The 18242-nt window shown below is 43.5% G+C and overlaps 2 protein-coding genes across 3 annotated transcripts; both read left to right on the top strand.

Moving 5' to 3' along the window:
* LOC120574245 (zinc finger protein 678-like) lies at positions 1-5661 on the top strand. Its single transcript, XM_039824493.1, has 4 exons — positions 1-635; positions 2167-2543; positions 3739-3808; positions 3997-5661. The coding sequence occupies exons 1-4, from the start codon at positions 218-220 to the stop codon at positions 5583-5585; spliced, it is 2454 nt and encodes an 817-aa protein (XP_039680427.1). The 5' UTR covers positions 1-217; the 3' UTR covers positions 5586-5661.
* A 1289-nt stretch (positions 5662-6950) lies between these two features.
* Positions 6951-18225, top strand: LOC120547251 (zinc finger protein 708-like). 2 transcript variants are annotated; one of them, XM_039782773.1, is made up of 4 exons: positions 6951-7242; positions 9059-9398; positions 12077-12139; positions 16159-18225. In XM_039782773.1, the coding sequence occupies exons 1-4, from the start codon at positions 7132-7134 to the stop codon at positions 17631-17633; spliced, it is 1989 nt and encodes a 662-aa protein (XP_039638707.1). In that variant the 5' UTR covers positions 6951-7131; the 3' UTR covers positions 17634-18225. The 2 variants fall into 2 exon arrangements, with proteins under 2 accessions (XP_039638707.1, XP_039638700.1); XM_039782766.1 differs by having other exon boundaries at positions 6953-7254.
* Positions 18226-18242: the final 17 nt, after the last annotated feature.

Genomic DNA, 18242 nt, shown 5'->3' with positions numbered 1-18242 from the left:
GACGTGACACCGGAAGCGGATGTGCAGCACGGAATAGTTTGAGAAACGCACAGGACGCCATATAAAGGACAGCAAACGTTACGTTTTCACGGAAGAAAGTCTGTTGTTGTTTAAAGTCCAACTCACTCTGATCTGAAGTTACTTTTTAAGCTTTATAAAATGCCCCGCGACCTGGCGCACGCGGCGGGCTGAGTTTTTAATGTGACTGAGGGAAAAAATGGAGGCGAGGTTCGGCGGCGAAGTGGCGGCGATCGTGGAAGTCGCGATCCAGGCAACCGTCTCTGTTTTCAGAGATGTCTGGGCGAAAGAGGCGCCAAACGCCACATGGGGAGAGGCGAAGCTCGGCGAACTCCAGGACATCGAGAAGTGTCTGGTGGTCCAGATCCACAAGGTGTTCACGGAGTTCTCCTCGGAGCTGCTGGAGGAGAACGAGGCTCTGCGGGCCAAGGTGGAGCAGCTGGAGGATGTGCTGCACCGGAAAGCCGGGCAGCTGGAGCAGGAGCTGGAGGCCAGAGTGGTCCAGCTGGGCAGAGAGATGGAGCAGCTGGAGGAAGAGCTGAAGAGCATCAGCGAAGGTAGCGACAGGACACGAGGAGGCCCGACCCACGTCCTGCTGCAGGACGGCTCACTGATAGGTGAGAGGAAGTCTCCGATCACTCTCATGGCCACAGGCAGGGGCGGAACTAGACAAATATTTATGGGGTGGCAGGAATTTTTGAGGGGTGGCAACATATGGCAGCGATATAGATGCATATACATATATATACTGAATTTAATCACAGTTATCACAGTTTGATGAGACATAGTATGTACACACTACAGAAGGACACAGGCTGCCATTTACAGACTCATACAGACAAACTTAATCTCATGCAATCAATGTCTTGCATTTGAGGTGACCATACAATGTGATCTCACTTAATAGGAGGTAGAAGTATGTATTGGGCATTATCACAGGAAAGGCATTAAAGGGATACGCCACCGTTTGTTGAAATAGTTCTTATCACGGTCTACCCTGGCTGTAGATAGGTGGGCCAACGCATTCTTTTTCTCAGTGCAAGTAATTAGGTTGTTTGTCTTTTGTTGGCTCACTTTTACTAACAACATGCTAACCGGCAACATAGGATTCCATTCACTACGCTAAGCTAACTAGCGGCGGCGCTGCCGGTGTTGCACCGGATTAAAACGATGCATGCACAAAAAATGCGTTGTCAAAAATGTTGACCGTGATAAGCCCTATTTCAACAATCGGTGGCGTATCCCTTTAAGGTAAGACACAGGCGATGAGTGGCAGACGTGTGAGAGGGGAAGCAAACAGTTTTTGACCGACTGCAGTCGGACATTGGAGATTCGCGCTCGTAAATGGTCAAATTGGCCGTACATTTTAACTCGTGGCAGCAGGGGTGGCGAGGCTTTCTTTTAGGGTGGCATTTGCCACCCTATGCCACCCCCGGTAGATCCGCCCCTGGCCACATGAAAACCCATCAGTCAGTTAGATGAAGTTTTGAAGACCTCACAGCTGCGTGGACATGTTGGGATGTGGGGCTCAGCGGTGGAATGTTTCTAAGTATATTTGTCAATTGTGGATTAATTGATTAGTCTACAAATGTTATAAAATAGTGAAAATACCCATTACTGAGACTTACTTATTTTGATAAATAATCATCAGTAATGTGGATATAATGACTAAGTGGGTAAAGGCAAATAATAGAACAGTTACAACAGTCTGGTAGGTTCAGAAAAGTACATCACTTTACTGTAATGCAGCCTTTAAAACCAGGAAAAGACAACAATTATGTCATATTACGATATTCACAATCTAAGACGATATCTAGTCTCCGATCACGATATCGATATATTGCCCAGCTCTAGGCTAAATATCATTTAAAATTTTGGATATTGCATATCGTGATATGACACGCACAAGTGTTGTCTTTTCCTGGTTTTAAAGGCTGCATTACAGTAAAGTGAAGTAACGTTCTTTCCTCATTGTGCTACACGTGCTTTGATCTTTTCAGATACGATGTATTTCTGTCTGTGTGTGACAGTAAATTAGTTTCTACGATGGATACATCAGTGCTTCTTGTGTTCAGCACCTTGTACAGCTCTGATGGGGAACATTGATTAATGTAACAAACGTTGATTTCTGTCTTTGGCACGACACAGGAGCACCGGTTGTGTCGGTGTCCGCCAGTCCTGCTGCCCCTCTGGTCGCTGCGAAGGAATCCAGCTCGGACCCTCTTCTGGTCTCATCGGGAGGCGCCGAAGCAGTTCCCAGCGCCGCAGCTGGATCTGTGGCGGTCCCTGAGTCTGCGATAGCCCCGGTGATGTTCGTCGGCAGAGGCCGCTCTGCTCCCGCGGTGCTGTTGCTGAGCGCCAGCCAAGTCGTCTACCAGCGTCCTGCGCCATCGACGGCCGTCTCCGAGACGACGGGATCCACGCGGCTCGTTCTCAAACCGGCAGCCTCGCCGGAGTCTACGCCGCAAGGCGTCCCCAGTCCAGACTCCAGCTCCGCCAGCGATGACGACTCGGCACAGGAAAAGGTTTGGTGTTTCTGTGTTCTGTGTGTTTTTTGGGTTAAACTTTGTAGATTCAGATTTGTCTGAAAGCAAGTTCAGGTTTGAGAATCTTAAAACTCTCAAACCTGAACTGTTTAGTGTCTGTATACTTACATCAGCTGCATGTCGGGGGTCTTTATGTCCCACTCTGGTGCAGCTACAGTAGGTAAGACTTATAAAACTAACTTTCTGTCATATTTGCTGAAACTGACCCTATGTTTGAGTAGAACTACCAGTCCTTCCAGTTTTTTTGTGATTGTTGTGGGGCAAAAATCCTTGATTATGCGCCACGTTTTCTTAAAAAATGCGATGGAATATGCTCTATATGATATTTATGCAGTTTTATGCGATGAAATTGCGGGAACGTGCAAAAACTGCGGTTTGATGAAAAAGAGAAAAAAAAGTGATTTCCCCCAACACCCTGCTTTTCGATGATGTTCAAATCGCGTAATTATGTCACTTCATAACGTTCCCATGGCAACAGGGGAAAATGGCTGCTCTTGTGTGAAGTAAACGCAACATTTTTCAACTTTCTGCTGAGATATATTATGGGACTTTTTTGCAACGAAAAAGCGGGGATTATGAAATCATGCAAGCACCGCATATTTTGCGCGGAAATTTATGCGGCGAAAGTGCGCCGTTTTTGAAAAAACGCCGCCCCCGCATAAAGACGCGGACTTTGGCTGATTATGCGTTGAATTATGCGATCGCATAATCACATTTTTCGGGAGGGACTGGACTACATGAAGCAGGCACCACCTCCAGCCTGTAGTGTGATTTGCAAAAATCCACAGCTCCCTGTTCAGATGCACCAATCAGGGCCAGGGGGGGGTGGGGGGTGTCTAACTGCGTGTCAATCACTGCTCATGCACAGGCATTCATTCTCCCTTGTGGGGGGAGGGGCTTAGGAGACTGTTTGGGCTTTAGCAGAAAAGGGGCAGCTTTTTTTTTTTTTTGCGTTTTTTTTTTGGCTAAGTCCTGGATCTTCACAATCCTACCTACAGCACCTTTTTAAGGGGAAAACGAGCTATACGATGCTGCCAAAAAATATCAAATGTTCTATTGTCATGTCTCTATATGAATAGGAAGTGTAATGCTTAGGAAACCTCTCACTGTTGGGGTGTTTCCTTTTTAAAATTTAAAGTTAAATCATTTTCTTTCTTTCTTTCTTGCATCACAGACATCTGCGGGAGAAGCCGCTTCAGGGAGACCGAAGAGGATCAGGAAGCCAACTTCTAAAGCCGAAGAAGGTATGATTAGATTTCAGACTGTTGCTTCTCGCAGGATGTGACCCTGACATGAAAAGGATGGAACTTTAAATAGGTGGAGTAGGAAATCCTCTCTAGAGGGAAGAAAAAAAAAAAAGGCGACTATTAAAACAAAATCTTCAAATAATAGTAGTTACTAATTTTGTGAATGTTTTCCCCTCTATTTCCAGTTTTCATTGACAACAGCACCAAAAAGAAACGCATCAAGAAAGGGAGAGGGCGGGGGAAAAGAAAAGAGTTACAGACAGCGAGGCGGTTCTCCTGCGAGCGTTGTAACCTTGGCTTTTACTGGAAAGGTGACTTTACGAAACACATGAAGCTCCACAAGGAGCCTTTTCCTTGCGAGAAGTGCGGCAGAAGTTTCCGTGAAAAGAAGTCTTTGGAAAATCACCTTTTGCGCCACGAGCAAAGGCAAGCCCCCATGCCCTTCTCCTGTCCCAAGTGTAACCGATCGTACCGAAGAGAGCAGTCGTTTCAGAATCACCTCAAGCGTCACCAGCTGGTGGAGCTACCGAAGCCGTTCGCCTGCGATCAGTGTGGGAAAACCTTCCGAGTCCAGCAGTCCCTTGAAAACCACATCGTGCGCCACCAGAAATCGAAGCAACTGCTGAAGTGCCAGCTTTGCGAGAAGACTTGCAAGACGGCGGTCCAGCTCAAATGCCACATGAGCGTACACTCGGAAGACCGGCCGTTCAGCTGCGCGACGTGCGGGAAGGAGTTCAAGAGTAAAGACACCCTCCGCTTCCACCGGATCGTTCACTCCGACCAAAAAAAATACAAATGCACAATGTGCGACGAGACGTTCAAATACGCCCACTCCCTGACCGTGCACAAGAGGAAACACACAGGCATCACTCCGTTCGTCTGCACCGTGTGCAACAAGCCGTACAGGACCGGCACTGCTCTGAAAAGACACAGCATAGTCCACACCGGGGAGAAGCCGTTCACCTGTCACATATGCGGCGCCAGGTTCAGCCTGAATAACAATCTCAAGAGGCACCTTCGCATCCACACGGGAGAGAAGCCGTTCACGTGCCAGGAGTGTGGCAAGAGCTTCTCGGAAAACAACAAGCTCAAGTCCCACATGCTCATCCACGGCGCCAGGAAACCCTTCATGTGCGATCTGTGCGGGAAGACCTTCCTCTTCAACTGCAGGCTGCGGATACATCAGAAGTACGTGCACGCTAACCGGAGCAAGGAGACGGACGGCACGCAAACCTCCTCCCAGCCTAGAAGGTGCAACGCGTCTTCGCTGGTTAAACCATACAGCTGCAAAATATGCCTGAGAGGTTTCAGCGCCGCGTCGTCCCTCAAACTTCACGAAAGAGGCCACAGCGAGCAAAAGGAGTTCAACTGTGGCATATGTGGGAGGGCGTTCCATAACAAGTACTCTTTCGGCTATCACCAGAGAAGCCACGCGGGGGAGAAGCCCTATATTTGCGACGTGTGCGGGAAGAGGTTTTTCCTCGCCGGCAGCCTGAAGCAGCACAAGCGCATTCACACCGGCGAAAAACCGTACAAGTGTGACCAGTGCGACAAGGCCTTCAGAACCGACGGAAACTTCTACAGACACTTGCGGATCCACACGGGCGAGAAGCCGTTTGAATGTGTGTACTGTCACCGGAAGTTCCACCAGTCGAACCAGCTCAAGTCCCACATGCAGGTCCACACGGGGCAGAAGCTCTACTCGTGCCAGCAGTGTGGCCGCGGCTTCTCAGATTCCAGGCAGCTCAGGAAGCACAGCTGTGACGGGCCATAGGTGATGGGATGTCTGCCAGAACGGTAGAACATGTAATCTGATGAAGTCCTAAATAAATAAAACATGGCTTGTTGTATTAAGGGTAACAAAATGACTTGTGTGCTTCACATAAAGTTTCATTAATTGAATAATCTGTTGTTGAGAGCTGGTACAGTGCACTCCATTAAAGCAGTAGCTTATTAGTTATTGACAGAAGATTAATCTATTTAAAGGTCCCATGACATGGTGCTCTTTGGATGCTTTTATATAGACCTTAGTGGTCCCCTAATACTGTATCTGAAGTCTCTTTTATATAGGCCTTAGTGGTCCCCTAATACTGTATCTGAAGTCTCTTTTATATAGGCCTTAGTGGTCCCCTAATACTGTATCTGAAGTCTCTTTCGTGAAATTCAGCCTTGGTGCAGAATTACAGCCACTAGAGCCAGTCCTACAATGAGCTTTCCTTAGGATGTGCCATTTCTGTGTCTGTAGCTATTGAGGAGGAGGGAGGGGGGGCAAGGTGGAGGGTGGGAGTGTGGTCTTGACCAACTGCCACTTTGCTCGTTTGAAAGCCATGATGTCTCTCTCTCTCATGGGTGGGCCAAATTCTCTGGGTGGTCAAAGCAGAGAAAGGGGAGGTAACCTTGCTCCTTATGACCTCATAAGGAGAAGATTCCTGATTGGCCCATCTGAGCTTTCATTTTCTCAAAGTCAGGGCAGGATACCCAGGGCTCGGTTTACACCTATCACCATTTCTAGCCACTGGGGGACCATAGGCAGGCTGGGGGAACTCATATTAATGTTAAAAAACCTCATAAAGTGAAATGTTCATGCCATGGGACCTTTTAATAAAAAACAAAAAATACAATTGTGAGCTCTTCACACTGGCAAAGGGATGCTTGTTTGTCCTCATTATAAACTGATAGCTTTTGTTTTGGCAGTTGGTTTCCTAGGAGTTTTAACATAATGTAGGGCTCTTGTAACACTTGCTACTGCTCGTGATTTGCTAGAGTTAAGGGATTAATCAAAAGTAATTAATACAGTAATTGAAAGAAAAAGTAGTTGCAGCTCTACTCTCAGAGTATTCGCAGTAGAGGTTAGCAGCATTTAAATATCTGTTTTTTTCTTTGTGTTTCAATAACTTCAGCTATTTTATTTATTTTTTGTGAAAGATTTGTCGGATTTAATTTCCGTTTAGTTAATTCACAATAATCAATACAATGCCATTAAGATGTAATTATTTTCAAGCAAAAAAATTTAACTGTAAAATGACTTTTGAGCTCTGTGTATGTTATGGCACTGAAAATATACTTGTTTTCCGTTTGTTATTGCAATTAAATAACATTTGCAATCGAAGCAACTTTTAAGGGTTTTATTTTGAAATAAGGCTTTACCTTTTATTCTACTTTCATTTCCGGAATCGATGGCGCTAACCAGAGCCCATCTACGGGTTAGAAATGCTTCCTTATTAGAAATTCTCTGGCGCTAACGCTCCTGTTGTTTATCGCCGATCTCTTTATACATCCAGGATTTATTAACGCTGTTGTAAGAGTCTGCGGAGGTAGAAATGTCAGAAAAGTTAGTGTTTTACTCAGAAACAAAGTCCATCATGGAGACCGTCGTTAAGACCGCTCTTGTTGTCGGAAATTCAAAAGAACAATCCACGAAGACGCCAAATGTAAGCCGTGAGGTGAGTGAACGGTTGACCTCGATAACCACGGATGTAAAATAAAATAATAACGCTGCGGACACCAGAGAGTTTGTTGAGTTGGTCAGAGACACTAGCTGAGGGAGATAGAGCCGACGGGAAAGAAATCAAGTAAAGGGACAGCGCAACAAAGATGGCGGACTGTCATCACAAGCAGTAACGTTAGCTAGCTAGCTTAAAAAAGTCAAGTTCCGAGGGGGAAAGTAACGTTTTTGTATAAAGGTAAATGGTGCAAAATGCGAAAGTTTGTAGACTGGAAGTAAGCACACAAGTCAAATACGAACTTGTGGAACAAAATTCTGAACTTGTATGTTTAAAATCTTCACTAATAAAACATTCGCACGAGCTGTGTTCGCGTGTTCTGAATATGAAGTCACAGAAAAAATATTCACAAATGTGTAGATTGATATAAATACAATGACATCTGTGAATTCAGTAATCAACTAAATGAATATATCATTATAGATTAGGCTAGTTAACTGGAATTAGCCCCACCTTTACCAGCTGCAACATGAGTGATACGAATTAATGATACTACTAGTGATGACATTAATCATTTGAAACATAATTAACACTAATTTTATTATGAATCATTTAATATATCCACAGCCCTCACATCTCTTTTGAAAGGACCAAATTTAACCTGAAAATCTCGACATGTTTAATGTTTCTCACCTGACCGTGGTGGAAAGTAATTCAAGTATATTTACTTAATATTGAGGTACTAGACTTGATTCCAGTGGTACTTAAAGTGCCCATATTATGCTCATTTTCAGGTTCATAATTGTATTTAGAGGTTGTATCAGAATAGGTTTACATGGTTTAATTTTCAAAAAACACCATATTTTTGTTGTACTGCACATCGCTAGTGGTTAGCTCCCTCGTTTAGGCTAGTGACGTAGAAAGCCCTGCAGATTTTGAACAGCTCACCCGGAGACTGAAGGCAGGACACATTCAGAAACCGTATCTCACTCAAAACAGCATGGATGGATTTTTTTTCAAGTTTTTAATGCGTGTGGAAGCACCAGAGACACAAAATAACACCCCAAATCCCAGAAAAAGTGATTTCTTTTCATAATATGGGCACTTTAATACTTAAATCTCACAACATTTCAGAGGACATTACCAGTATTTTACTTTTTACTTCACTAGGTTAATGTGACAGCTATAGCTCCTAATTACTTTACATTTAAGATTTTATATTTAAAAACATGATAACCAATGCGAAATTCATTATTAAAGATTAAATCCGTAGTTCGCAACTCGCTTGTGACTTATAAAAAAATAAAAAAATAAAAACCTGTCTGGTTTGTTCTTCATTTCAGATGATGAGTTGTTGGTAGTTCCACCAAAGAGACATTTCCCCTAAGAGACACAGGGTGTCATTTAAATAACTGACCAGGCCCAAAAAGGTCTAATTATCCAATAGTCTACTATACCAAAAGGAAAAATTCTGCCTAACTTCCTAAATTGGATCCTAATTAAACACACATGAAACACATAGCAAGCCACTGAATTTGTAATTTTAACATAATTCTATTAATCATGTAATAGTTTGAGACATTGAGTTATATACTAGAGTTGTTGTATTAATGAATGATGGTCATCAGTTGAAACCCTTAATAGATAATACTCACTGTATAGTGTGATTGTACTATACCTCCTGTTTATATAACATTTAGTTTTTTTATTTGTAGGGACATTTAAATTCAGTTTTAACAGATTGTGTATCTTATAGATCTATTTATAACAAAAAGTGCTGACGGCTTTATTTTAATCCTCACAGCCGGACTTTGACAGCCTTGTGGAAATGTTGACTCGGGAGGCAACGAGAAAGATCAGCGCCGTTTTCTCTGAACTCTCCTCAATGCTGCACAACGAAAACCATACTCTCAAGATCAAAGTTTGGCATCTGGAGAGCGTGCTGAAGACTATGACTGAAAACTTTGAAAATGCCAGGAGGTGGAGAGAAAATGTCCTGAACGGCTGCCCGGTCCTGTTGGAGCAGAGCGGGTTGATCTACACCCTGAAGCCTTTTGGGAAGTTAAAAAGAAAGACCGATACATTACCAGAGGGAGTCGCACAAACAGCGCCTGCTGCTGAGATGGAGAGTGGACATGATGCTGGTAAGTTATTAAAGGTACACTTGTGTAGTGTTTTAAGTATTTTATTAACTAAAATCAATGTCTTCATTCATAAATATGTCCTCATTGGTGTAAAAGGACCTTTGTCAATGATCTGACTTATCCTCGTAAGCGAAGAATTTCTTATCTGTATTTGCATTGGACGGGCAAGTCCAAGGAAGCTTCCATGTCGTTCCTCCATTTTGAAAAACTGTAATGGCTGAGAGGGACATAGAGCACTAGCCGGCCTGTCCACAACGCGTTTTGGTTCAGAGCCAGCGTCCCGTGACTGAAACCAGCTGAAACGGAGAAGGAGATCAGCGAGAGGCGCTTGTCACTGCGCGGGCAAATTTGAAAGCCTGCACTGCCCTTTAGTTCATAACGGAGGATCATTCTTATGCTGAGCCACAGGAGAAGGAATCCTCGTCGCCGAAAAAGCGATGAAGCGCTATTGGAAGACATGTTGTTGTAGCTTCTTGGTACATAGCGGCTACCGTAGTTGCAACACGCATTTGAAAAAGCGAGGCGCTAGAGAGCACTATTCGTTTGAATGCAAAATACAATTTCACCGCTAGATGGGAGAAATTCCTACACAGTGTACCTTTTTTTTTTTTTAAACAAAAAAAAATAAATCCACCACAAAATACTTTTTTAAAGCTTATTGTATTTCCTTTTGGGAAAAAGTGTCTACACCCCATTTTTCCCAGAGAGGGAAAGTGAGTTCCTCAAAACAACATTTCAACACGACTTCTGTAATGCACTGAACATTTCACAATGACCGAGCACAAATATCCTCTGGTTGGCTACTCCTGCACATGAAGTACTTCCTGTTGTCAGATTCAGTTAAATTAGGTACCGTAGCTGTTGTTTCTGAATAAATAACTACAGTAACAAATAAAGATACCTTATGATTACCAACAGATGCAGAAAAGTGTGTCCACCATATGGTGAATTTAAGCAATAAATCATTAAAAGGAATTCAAATTTTTTTATTTAGTTTAAAAAAAAACAGAAAACACACAAAAAGTTCCATAAGGTATCTGACTCACAATAGTAATAAACAAAAACACAAAATAAATTAATAAACGACAAAAGTAAAAACACTAAATACCGTTTTTTCTAAAACGCCCCATTTTTAAAGGAGCTCTAAGCGATGTCACACGTTTTTTAGGCTAAAACATTTTTTGTCACACACAGCCAAAATCTCCTCACTATCCACGAGCTGCCGGTCCCCTGAACACACCGCGCTGTCTGTAGACAGCCCAGGGTCCACAAACGCCAACAAAAACAAAGTGGTCCAACCTGGACCATGCAAACGTACACAAACTAGAGAAGCACCCATAGAGCGGCCGGTGACCGGAATTGGCCGGTTTTCACGCGCTCGGCCATGACCGGCGACCGGCAGGTCAGTCTGACATATGCCGATTTCATGGCGGTCAACGTTACAATTAACTGACAACAGAAGTTATTACGAGTTACAGTTCTCAAGGACGCACGCACACACGGACGCGACAGCACGGTCTCTTTTTCCTTTCTCTCAACTTCTCCGCTGTGTGTGGCGCGTACCCGCTCGCGGTGTGAAGCGCGCTATTCTCCCACATGTAGGGAACCTGGTGAATTAACCTGCAACATGTCAGCTGTTTGGACATTCTTCAGCGTGTGTGCAGAAGATTGCAATATGCAACACCTGCAAGGAGAAAGTAGGGCGTGGAGGGACGACACCAAAAACCCAAATCACATTTCTTTAGTGTGATATTGGATGTGAAAAGAAGTAAATGGTTCTAACGTTGACCTTTAGATGGGTGTGAATGTCCCACACCAGGAGTCATTTATATAGTTCTACTTTATAGTGATCCATTATCTGTTCAAAAAATGTTCTCTGTTCTGTGCAAAATGTTCCATTAAAGAAAAGATAGAAAATAAATATTTGTGTGTGTGCTGTAAAGTGGTTAGAAAAAATGAAATCGGAATCGGCTAAAATCGGTATCGGCTGGCCTAACTCCAAGAAAATCGGAAATCAGAATCGGCCTACAAAGTTGTAATCGGTGCATCTCTAACACAAACCGTGTGCCAGTGTTCAGCCAATAACGGACAAGAAGGATTGGGGGTTAGTGCGCTGAATCACAGAAGGGAGGAAACGGGAGGAGGGAGGAGCGAGCTAGTCTTCGTTTTGTTTGAAAATACTTTGAACGTCAACAAGAAGTAACGTCACCCAACATCGCTTAGAGCACCTTTAAGCAACTTGATGAAATGTAACCCCAAAATTTATCAAATTAATTCAGGTTCTCCTTATATATATATATATATATATATATATATATATATATATATATATATATATATATATATATATATATATATATATATATATATAAAAACACAGAATAACAACTCATTACACAACACAGATTCTAAGGGAGTTTAATTACAAATTTTCAGATATAAAATAATTATGTTATTGGCACTTGTGGAAGCAGCAATGGAGAATTAGGATTTCACAGCACCAGAAAATGTTTTTTTCATCTAGGAAATTTGACCCAGACAGCTTATTATTATTATTATTATCATCATCATCATCATCATCATCATCATCATCACTGGGAACTGAACATATCCAGTATCTTCAGTTAACTAACTAATGTGTCTTTGTTTGTATTCTTTACTATTCCTTTCTTGTTCAGATGGTGGAGAGGCAACGAAGGAGGTGAACTCTGAAGCTGAGTCCTCATCAGCCAGTAAAAAAGGTGAGATTTAAAAAATAATAATGTGGAAGTAATCCACGTTAATCCACAGGGAATAAGACGAGTAGTAAACCTATTTGAGTAAAATATAAATTCAGCAATGTGTTCGCTCAGATATATGCAAATAAACACTTAACATAATTTGCGTTTGTGTATATATATATATATATATATATATATATATATATATATATATATATATATATATACATACATATACATACACACACACACACACACACACACACACACACACACACACACACACACACACACAGTGGGGCAAAAAAGTATTTAGTCAGCCACCAATTGTGCAAGTTCTCCCACTTAAAAAGATGAGAGAGGCCTGTAATTTTCATCATAGGTACACTTCAACTATGAGAGACAAAATGAGAAAAAAAACAGAAAATCACATTGTAGGATTTTTAATGAATTTATTTGCAAATTATGGTGGAAAATACTACTCGAGGTCAATGCCTAACCTCAACCAAGTGGGCTGCTACGCAGGGCGGGTCCAGCCAAGAAACCAAGTGGGGTTCATTTACTGACACAGTAACATCCGAAACACAACATTCACTCCCAGAAGTTTGTGAGATGAGAAATATTTAAGTTTGCCAAAACACACAGAGCTACCTATAGCTCAGACGTCGTGGACAAAGCCAGTGAATGAGTACGTAGTTCCGCTCAGAGTTGAGGAGGCGCCCTACAATGTGGCCCACGACACAGGGACACACACACACACACACACACTCACTCACTCACTCACTCACTCACTGCTAAAAGAACGTGGCCTGAGAGTGATTGGATCTTGATGCGTCCTGGGTGCATTCACACCTGTTCTTAGCGCTGTCCACCTGTCATCGGATCACTCAGGGCGGATGTTAATGCCAGGGGTGAACAGGGTCTTAGACTTAACAGTTCATATGTACATTTTAAAGATCCTATGACATGCTGCTTTTTAGATGCTTTTATATAGGCCTCAGTGGTTCCCTAATACTGTATCTGAAGTCTCTTTTATATAGACCTTAGTGGTCCCCTAATACTGTATCTGAAGTCTCTTTTATATAGACCTTAGTGGTCCTCTAATACTGTATCTGAAGTCTCTTTTATATAGACCTTAGTGGTCCCCTAATACTGTATCTGAAGTCTCTTTTATATAAGACCTTAGTGGTCCCCTAATACTGTATCTGAAGTCTCTTTTATATAGACCTTAGTGGTCCCCTAATACTGTATCTGAAGTCTCTTTTATATAGAACTTGGTGGTCCCCTAATACTGTATCTGAAGTCTCTTTTATATAGACCTTAGTGGTCCCCTAATATTGTATCTGAAGTCTCTTTTATATAGACCTTAGTGGTCCCCTAATACTGTATCTGAAGTCTCTTTTATATAGACCTTAGGGGTCCCCCTAATACTGTATCTGAAGTCTCTTTTATATAGACCTTAGTGGTTCCCTAATACTGTATCTGAAGTCTCTTTTATATAGACCTTAGTGGTCCCCTAATACTGTATCTGAAGTCTCTTTTATATAGACCTTAGTGGTCCCCTAATACTGTATCTGAAGTCTCTTTTATATAGACCTTAGTGGTCCCCTAATACTGTATCTGAAGTCTCTTTTATATAGAACTTGGTGGTCCCCTAATACTGTATCTGAAGTCTCTTTTATATAGACCTTAGTGATCCCCTAATACTGTATCTGAAGTCTCTTTTATATAGACCTTAGTGGTCCCCTAATACTGTATCTGAAGTCTCTTTTATATAGACCTTAGTGGTCCCCTAATACTGTATCTGAAGTCTCTTTTATATACAGTGCCTTGCGAAAGTATTCGGCCCCCTTGAACTTTTCGACCTTTTGCCACATTTCAGGCCTCAAACATAAAGATATAAAACTGTAATTTTTTGTGAAGAATCAACAACAAGTGGGACACAATCATGAAGTGGAACGAAATTTATTGGATATTTCAAACCTTTTAAACAAATAAAAAACTGAAATATTGGGCAGCAAAATTATTCAGCCCCTTAAGTTAATACTTTGTAGCGCCACCTTTTGCTGCGATTACAGCTGTAAGTGGCTTGGGGTATGTCTCTATCAGTTTTGCACATCGAGAGACTGACATTTTTGCCCATTCCTCCTTGCAAAACAGCTCGAGCTCAGTGAGGTTGGATGGAGAGCGTTTGTGAACAGCAGTTTTCAGTTCTTTCCACAGATTCTCGATTGGATTCAGGTCTGGACTTTGACTTGGCCATTCTAACACCTGGATATGTTTATTTGTGAACCATTCCATTGTAGATTTTGCTTTATGTTTTGGATCATTGTCTTGTTGGAAGACAAATCTCCGTCCCAGTCTCAGGTCTTTTGCAGACTCCATCAGGTTTTCTTCCAGAATGGTCCTGTATTTGGCTCCATCCATCTTCCCATCAATTTTAACCATCTTCCCTGTCCCTGCTGAAGAAAAGCAGACCAAAACCATGATGCTGCCACCACCATGTTTGACAGTGGGGATGGTGTGTTCAGGGTGATGAGCTGTGTTGCTTTTACGCCAAACATAACGTTTTGCATTGTTGCCAAAAAGTTTGATTTTGGTTTCATCTGACCAGAGCACCTTCTTCCACATGTTTGGTGTGTCTCCCAGGTGGCTTTTGGCAAACTTTAAACGACACTTTTATGGATATCTTTAAGAAATGGCTTTCTTCTTGCCACTCTTCCATAAAGGCCAGATTTGTGCAGTATACGACTGATTGTTGTCCTATGGACAGAGTCTCCCACCTCAGCTGTAGATCTCTGCAGTTCATCCAGAGTGATCATGGGCCTCTTGGCTGCATCTCTGATCAGTCTTCTCATTGTATGAGCTGAAAGTTTAGAGGGACGGCCGGGTCTTCGTAGATTTGTAGTGGTCTGATACTCCTTCCATTTCAATATTATCGCTTGCACAGTGCTCCTTGGGATGTTTAAAGCTTGGGAAATCTTTTTGTATCCAAATCCGGCTTTAAACTTCTCCACAACAGTATCTCGGACCTGCCTGGTGTGTTCCTTGTTCTTCATGATGCTCTCTGCGCTTTACACGGACCTATGAGACTATCACAGAGCAGGTGCATTTATACGGAGACTTGATTACACATAGCTGGATTCTATTTATCATCATTAGTCATTTAGGTCAACATTGGATCATTCAGAGATCCTCACTGAACTTCTGGAGAGAGTTTGCTGCACTGAAAGTAAAGGGGCTGAATAATTTTGCACGCCCACTTTTTCAGTTTTTTATTTGTTAAAAAAGTTTGAAATAGCCAATGAATTTCGTTCCACTTCATAATTGGGACCCACTTGTTGTTGATTCTTCACAAAAAATTACAGTTTTATATCTTTATGTTTGAGGCCTGAAATGTGGCAAAAGGTCGAAAAGTTCAAGGGGCCGAATACTTTCGCAAGGCACTGTAGACCTTAGTGGTCCCCTAATACTGTATCTGAAGTCTCTTTCCGAAATTCAGCCTTGGTGCAGAATTACAGCCACTAGAGCCAGTCCTACAATGAGCTTTCCTTAGGATGTGACATTTCTGTGTCTGTAGCTATTGGGGAGGAGAGAGGGGGGCAAGGTGGACAGTGGGGGTGTGGTCTTGACCAACTGCCATGCTTCGCTCGTTTGAAAGCCGTGTGTCTCTCTCTCATGGGTGGGCCAAATTCTCTGGACGGGCAAAGCAGAGAAAGGGGAGGTAACCTTGCTCCTTATGACCTCATAAGGAGAAGATTCCTGATTGGCCCATCTGAGCTTTCATTTTCTCAAAGGCAGAGCAGGATACCCAGGGCTCGGTTTACACCTATCACCATTTCTAGCCACTGGGGGACCATAGGCAGGCTGGGGGAACACATATTAATGTCAAAAAACCTCATAAAGTGAAATGTTCATGCCAAATTGATGAGAAGTAAAATAATGATTTATGTGCCAAAATGTTCCCTTTTATCATAACAATCCCAATCTTTGCCTCTATTACTCTTGTGTGATAACTTATCTTTTCCTCTCCTGTCCAGACACTGCAGATGATTGTACCACAACAAACACGGCAGAATCCAAAAACGCAGACCGCCAAAACACACAGGAAGCAGAAGTCACAAGGAAAGGGAAGTTGTTTGTATGTCATATGTGTAACAAGAGCTTCAACCGGCAGTTTCACCTGACGAAGCACATGAACACTCACAAAGACCAGAGGCCTTTCGCCTGCGACCAGTGCCCGCGAAAATTCAGGGACACGGCGACTTTTGAGTACCACCTGCTGCGGCACGAGGAGAAGAAGTACGCTACCTTCAAGTGCCAGCTCTGTGAGAAGACTTTCAAGACAAAAATGTGCCTGAAGACTCACCAGCTCGCGCACACAGACACGAGGCCGTTCACCTGCTCCACCTGTGGGAAGGCCTTCAAAACTAAAAACAACCTGCAGGCTCACCAGGTCGTGCACAGTGTTGAAAAGCCGCACAAATGCTCCGAGTGCGGGGAGAGTTTCCGGTACGCGTTCACGCTGCAGTGCCATAAAAGCGCACACACTGGTGAAAATCCTTACAAATGCACGGTGTGTGGCAAAGCTTTTATAAAGAGGAGGTCGCTCAGGACGCACCAGTCGGTCCACCGAGGGAAAATGTTCACGTGCGAGACGTGTGGAGCGGGCTTCACCATGCAACAAAACCTGAAGAGACACATTCGTATTCACACAGGCGAAAAGCCGTTCAGATGTAAAGTCTGCGGGGAGAGTTTCATTCAGGAAAACCGGCTGAAAGTCCACATGCTCGTTCACGGTGCCTCAAAGTCGTTCATGTGCGACCTGTGCGGAAAGACTTTTCTTTACAACTGCCATCTGCAGAGACACCAGAAAGCAACCCACGACGAAAGGCACGGGCAGGTCGTCCGACGGCGAACTCGCGAGCGGGGGAACCGGCGAGTTATCTATCGCCGGGACAAGACGATCGTAGACGTGACGCCGTTCAGCTGCAAGACCTGCCGCAAGAGTTTCGACAGCGCGAGTGTGCTGAGAAGACACGAGCTCATTCACGCGGGCCAGACGCAGTACAACTGCGACGCGTGCGGCAGGTCGTTTTTCTACAAAGTGACGTTCGACTACCATCGGCGAATCCACTCGGGGGAACGGCCGTTCGGTTGCGACGTGTGCGGGAAGAGGTTCATCATCCATCAGGCTCTCAAGTCCCACCAACTGCAGCACACTGGAGAGAAACCGCATAAATGCGAGCATTGCGGCAAGGCCTTCAGGCTCTACGCAAACTACCTCCGACACCTGCGGGTGCACACGGGGGAGAAGCCCTACGAGTGCGAAGTTTGCGGCGTGAGGTTCAGGCAGCTCGGACACGTGAAGTTTCACATGCAGGTCCACACAGGAGAGAGGCCGTACTCCTGCAGCAGCTGCGGACTCGGATTTTCAGACTCGAGGCTGCTCAAGAAACACAACTGTGCTGAGAAACGCCGGACGCTGTTGGGGAACACGCTCTCTACGCCCTGAAGCTGAGCACCTGGCGATTAGTAATGGCAACGCAGCGGTGATTTCGTTGGATTCGCACCTGTGGAAGCTCGTAAATGTTGTTTCCTGTCAGGACAAAACGCCCAGTCCTGATACGTACTGGGTATCTGAAGAACGACTGTTTCATAGTTTAGTCACTTGTGTTTATTTTGAAAGTAACTGACGGAAGTAATTCCTATGTTTTCATGTCTGACTTGATGTTTTGTGGTAATTTAGTTCCTCTTTTGACCACTGGAGGGTAGTAAAGGACTATGTATTACTACTACTTACACTATTGAAATCACTTCAAACAAAGCTCAGAATACCCTAATTGATACCTCCTAAAGAATATTGATAATAATCCGGTGCAAGAGAAACATCTTACTTCGATGTACTTGTATTGGTGTTACTTGTACTTGTATTGATTTGCGGGCGGCTGAGGCTCAGGGGGTCGTTCTTTAATCACACGTTTTGGAGGTTTAATCCTCTCCGCTTGTCGGCGTGTCCTCTGAGCTAGACCGTGAAGCCCAAGTTTCTCCCGTATGAATGTGTGCGTTTGCTTTGCCATTAAACAAGTTCAGGACTTTTAGGACTACTCTGTGAAGATTTGCT

Source organism: Perca fluviatilis, chromosome 2 (genome assembly GCF_010015445.1).
Source record: "Perca fluviatilis chromosome 2, GENO_Pfluv_1.0, whole genome shotgun sequence".
NCBI classification, from domain to species: Eukaryota; Metazoa; Chordata; class Actinopteri; order Perciformes; family Percidae; genus Perca; species Perca fluviatilis.
The sequence above is the reverse complement of the archived record's forward strand: the minus strand, read 5'-3'. Positions and strand labels throughout refer to the sequence as shown.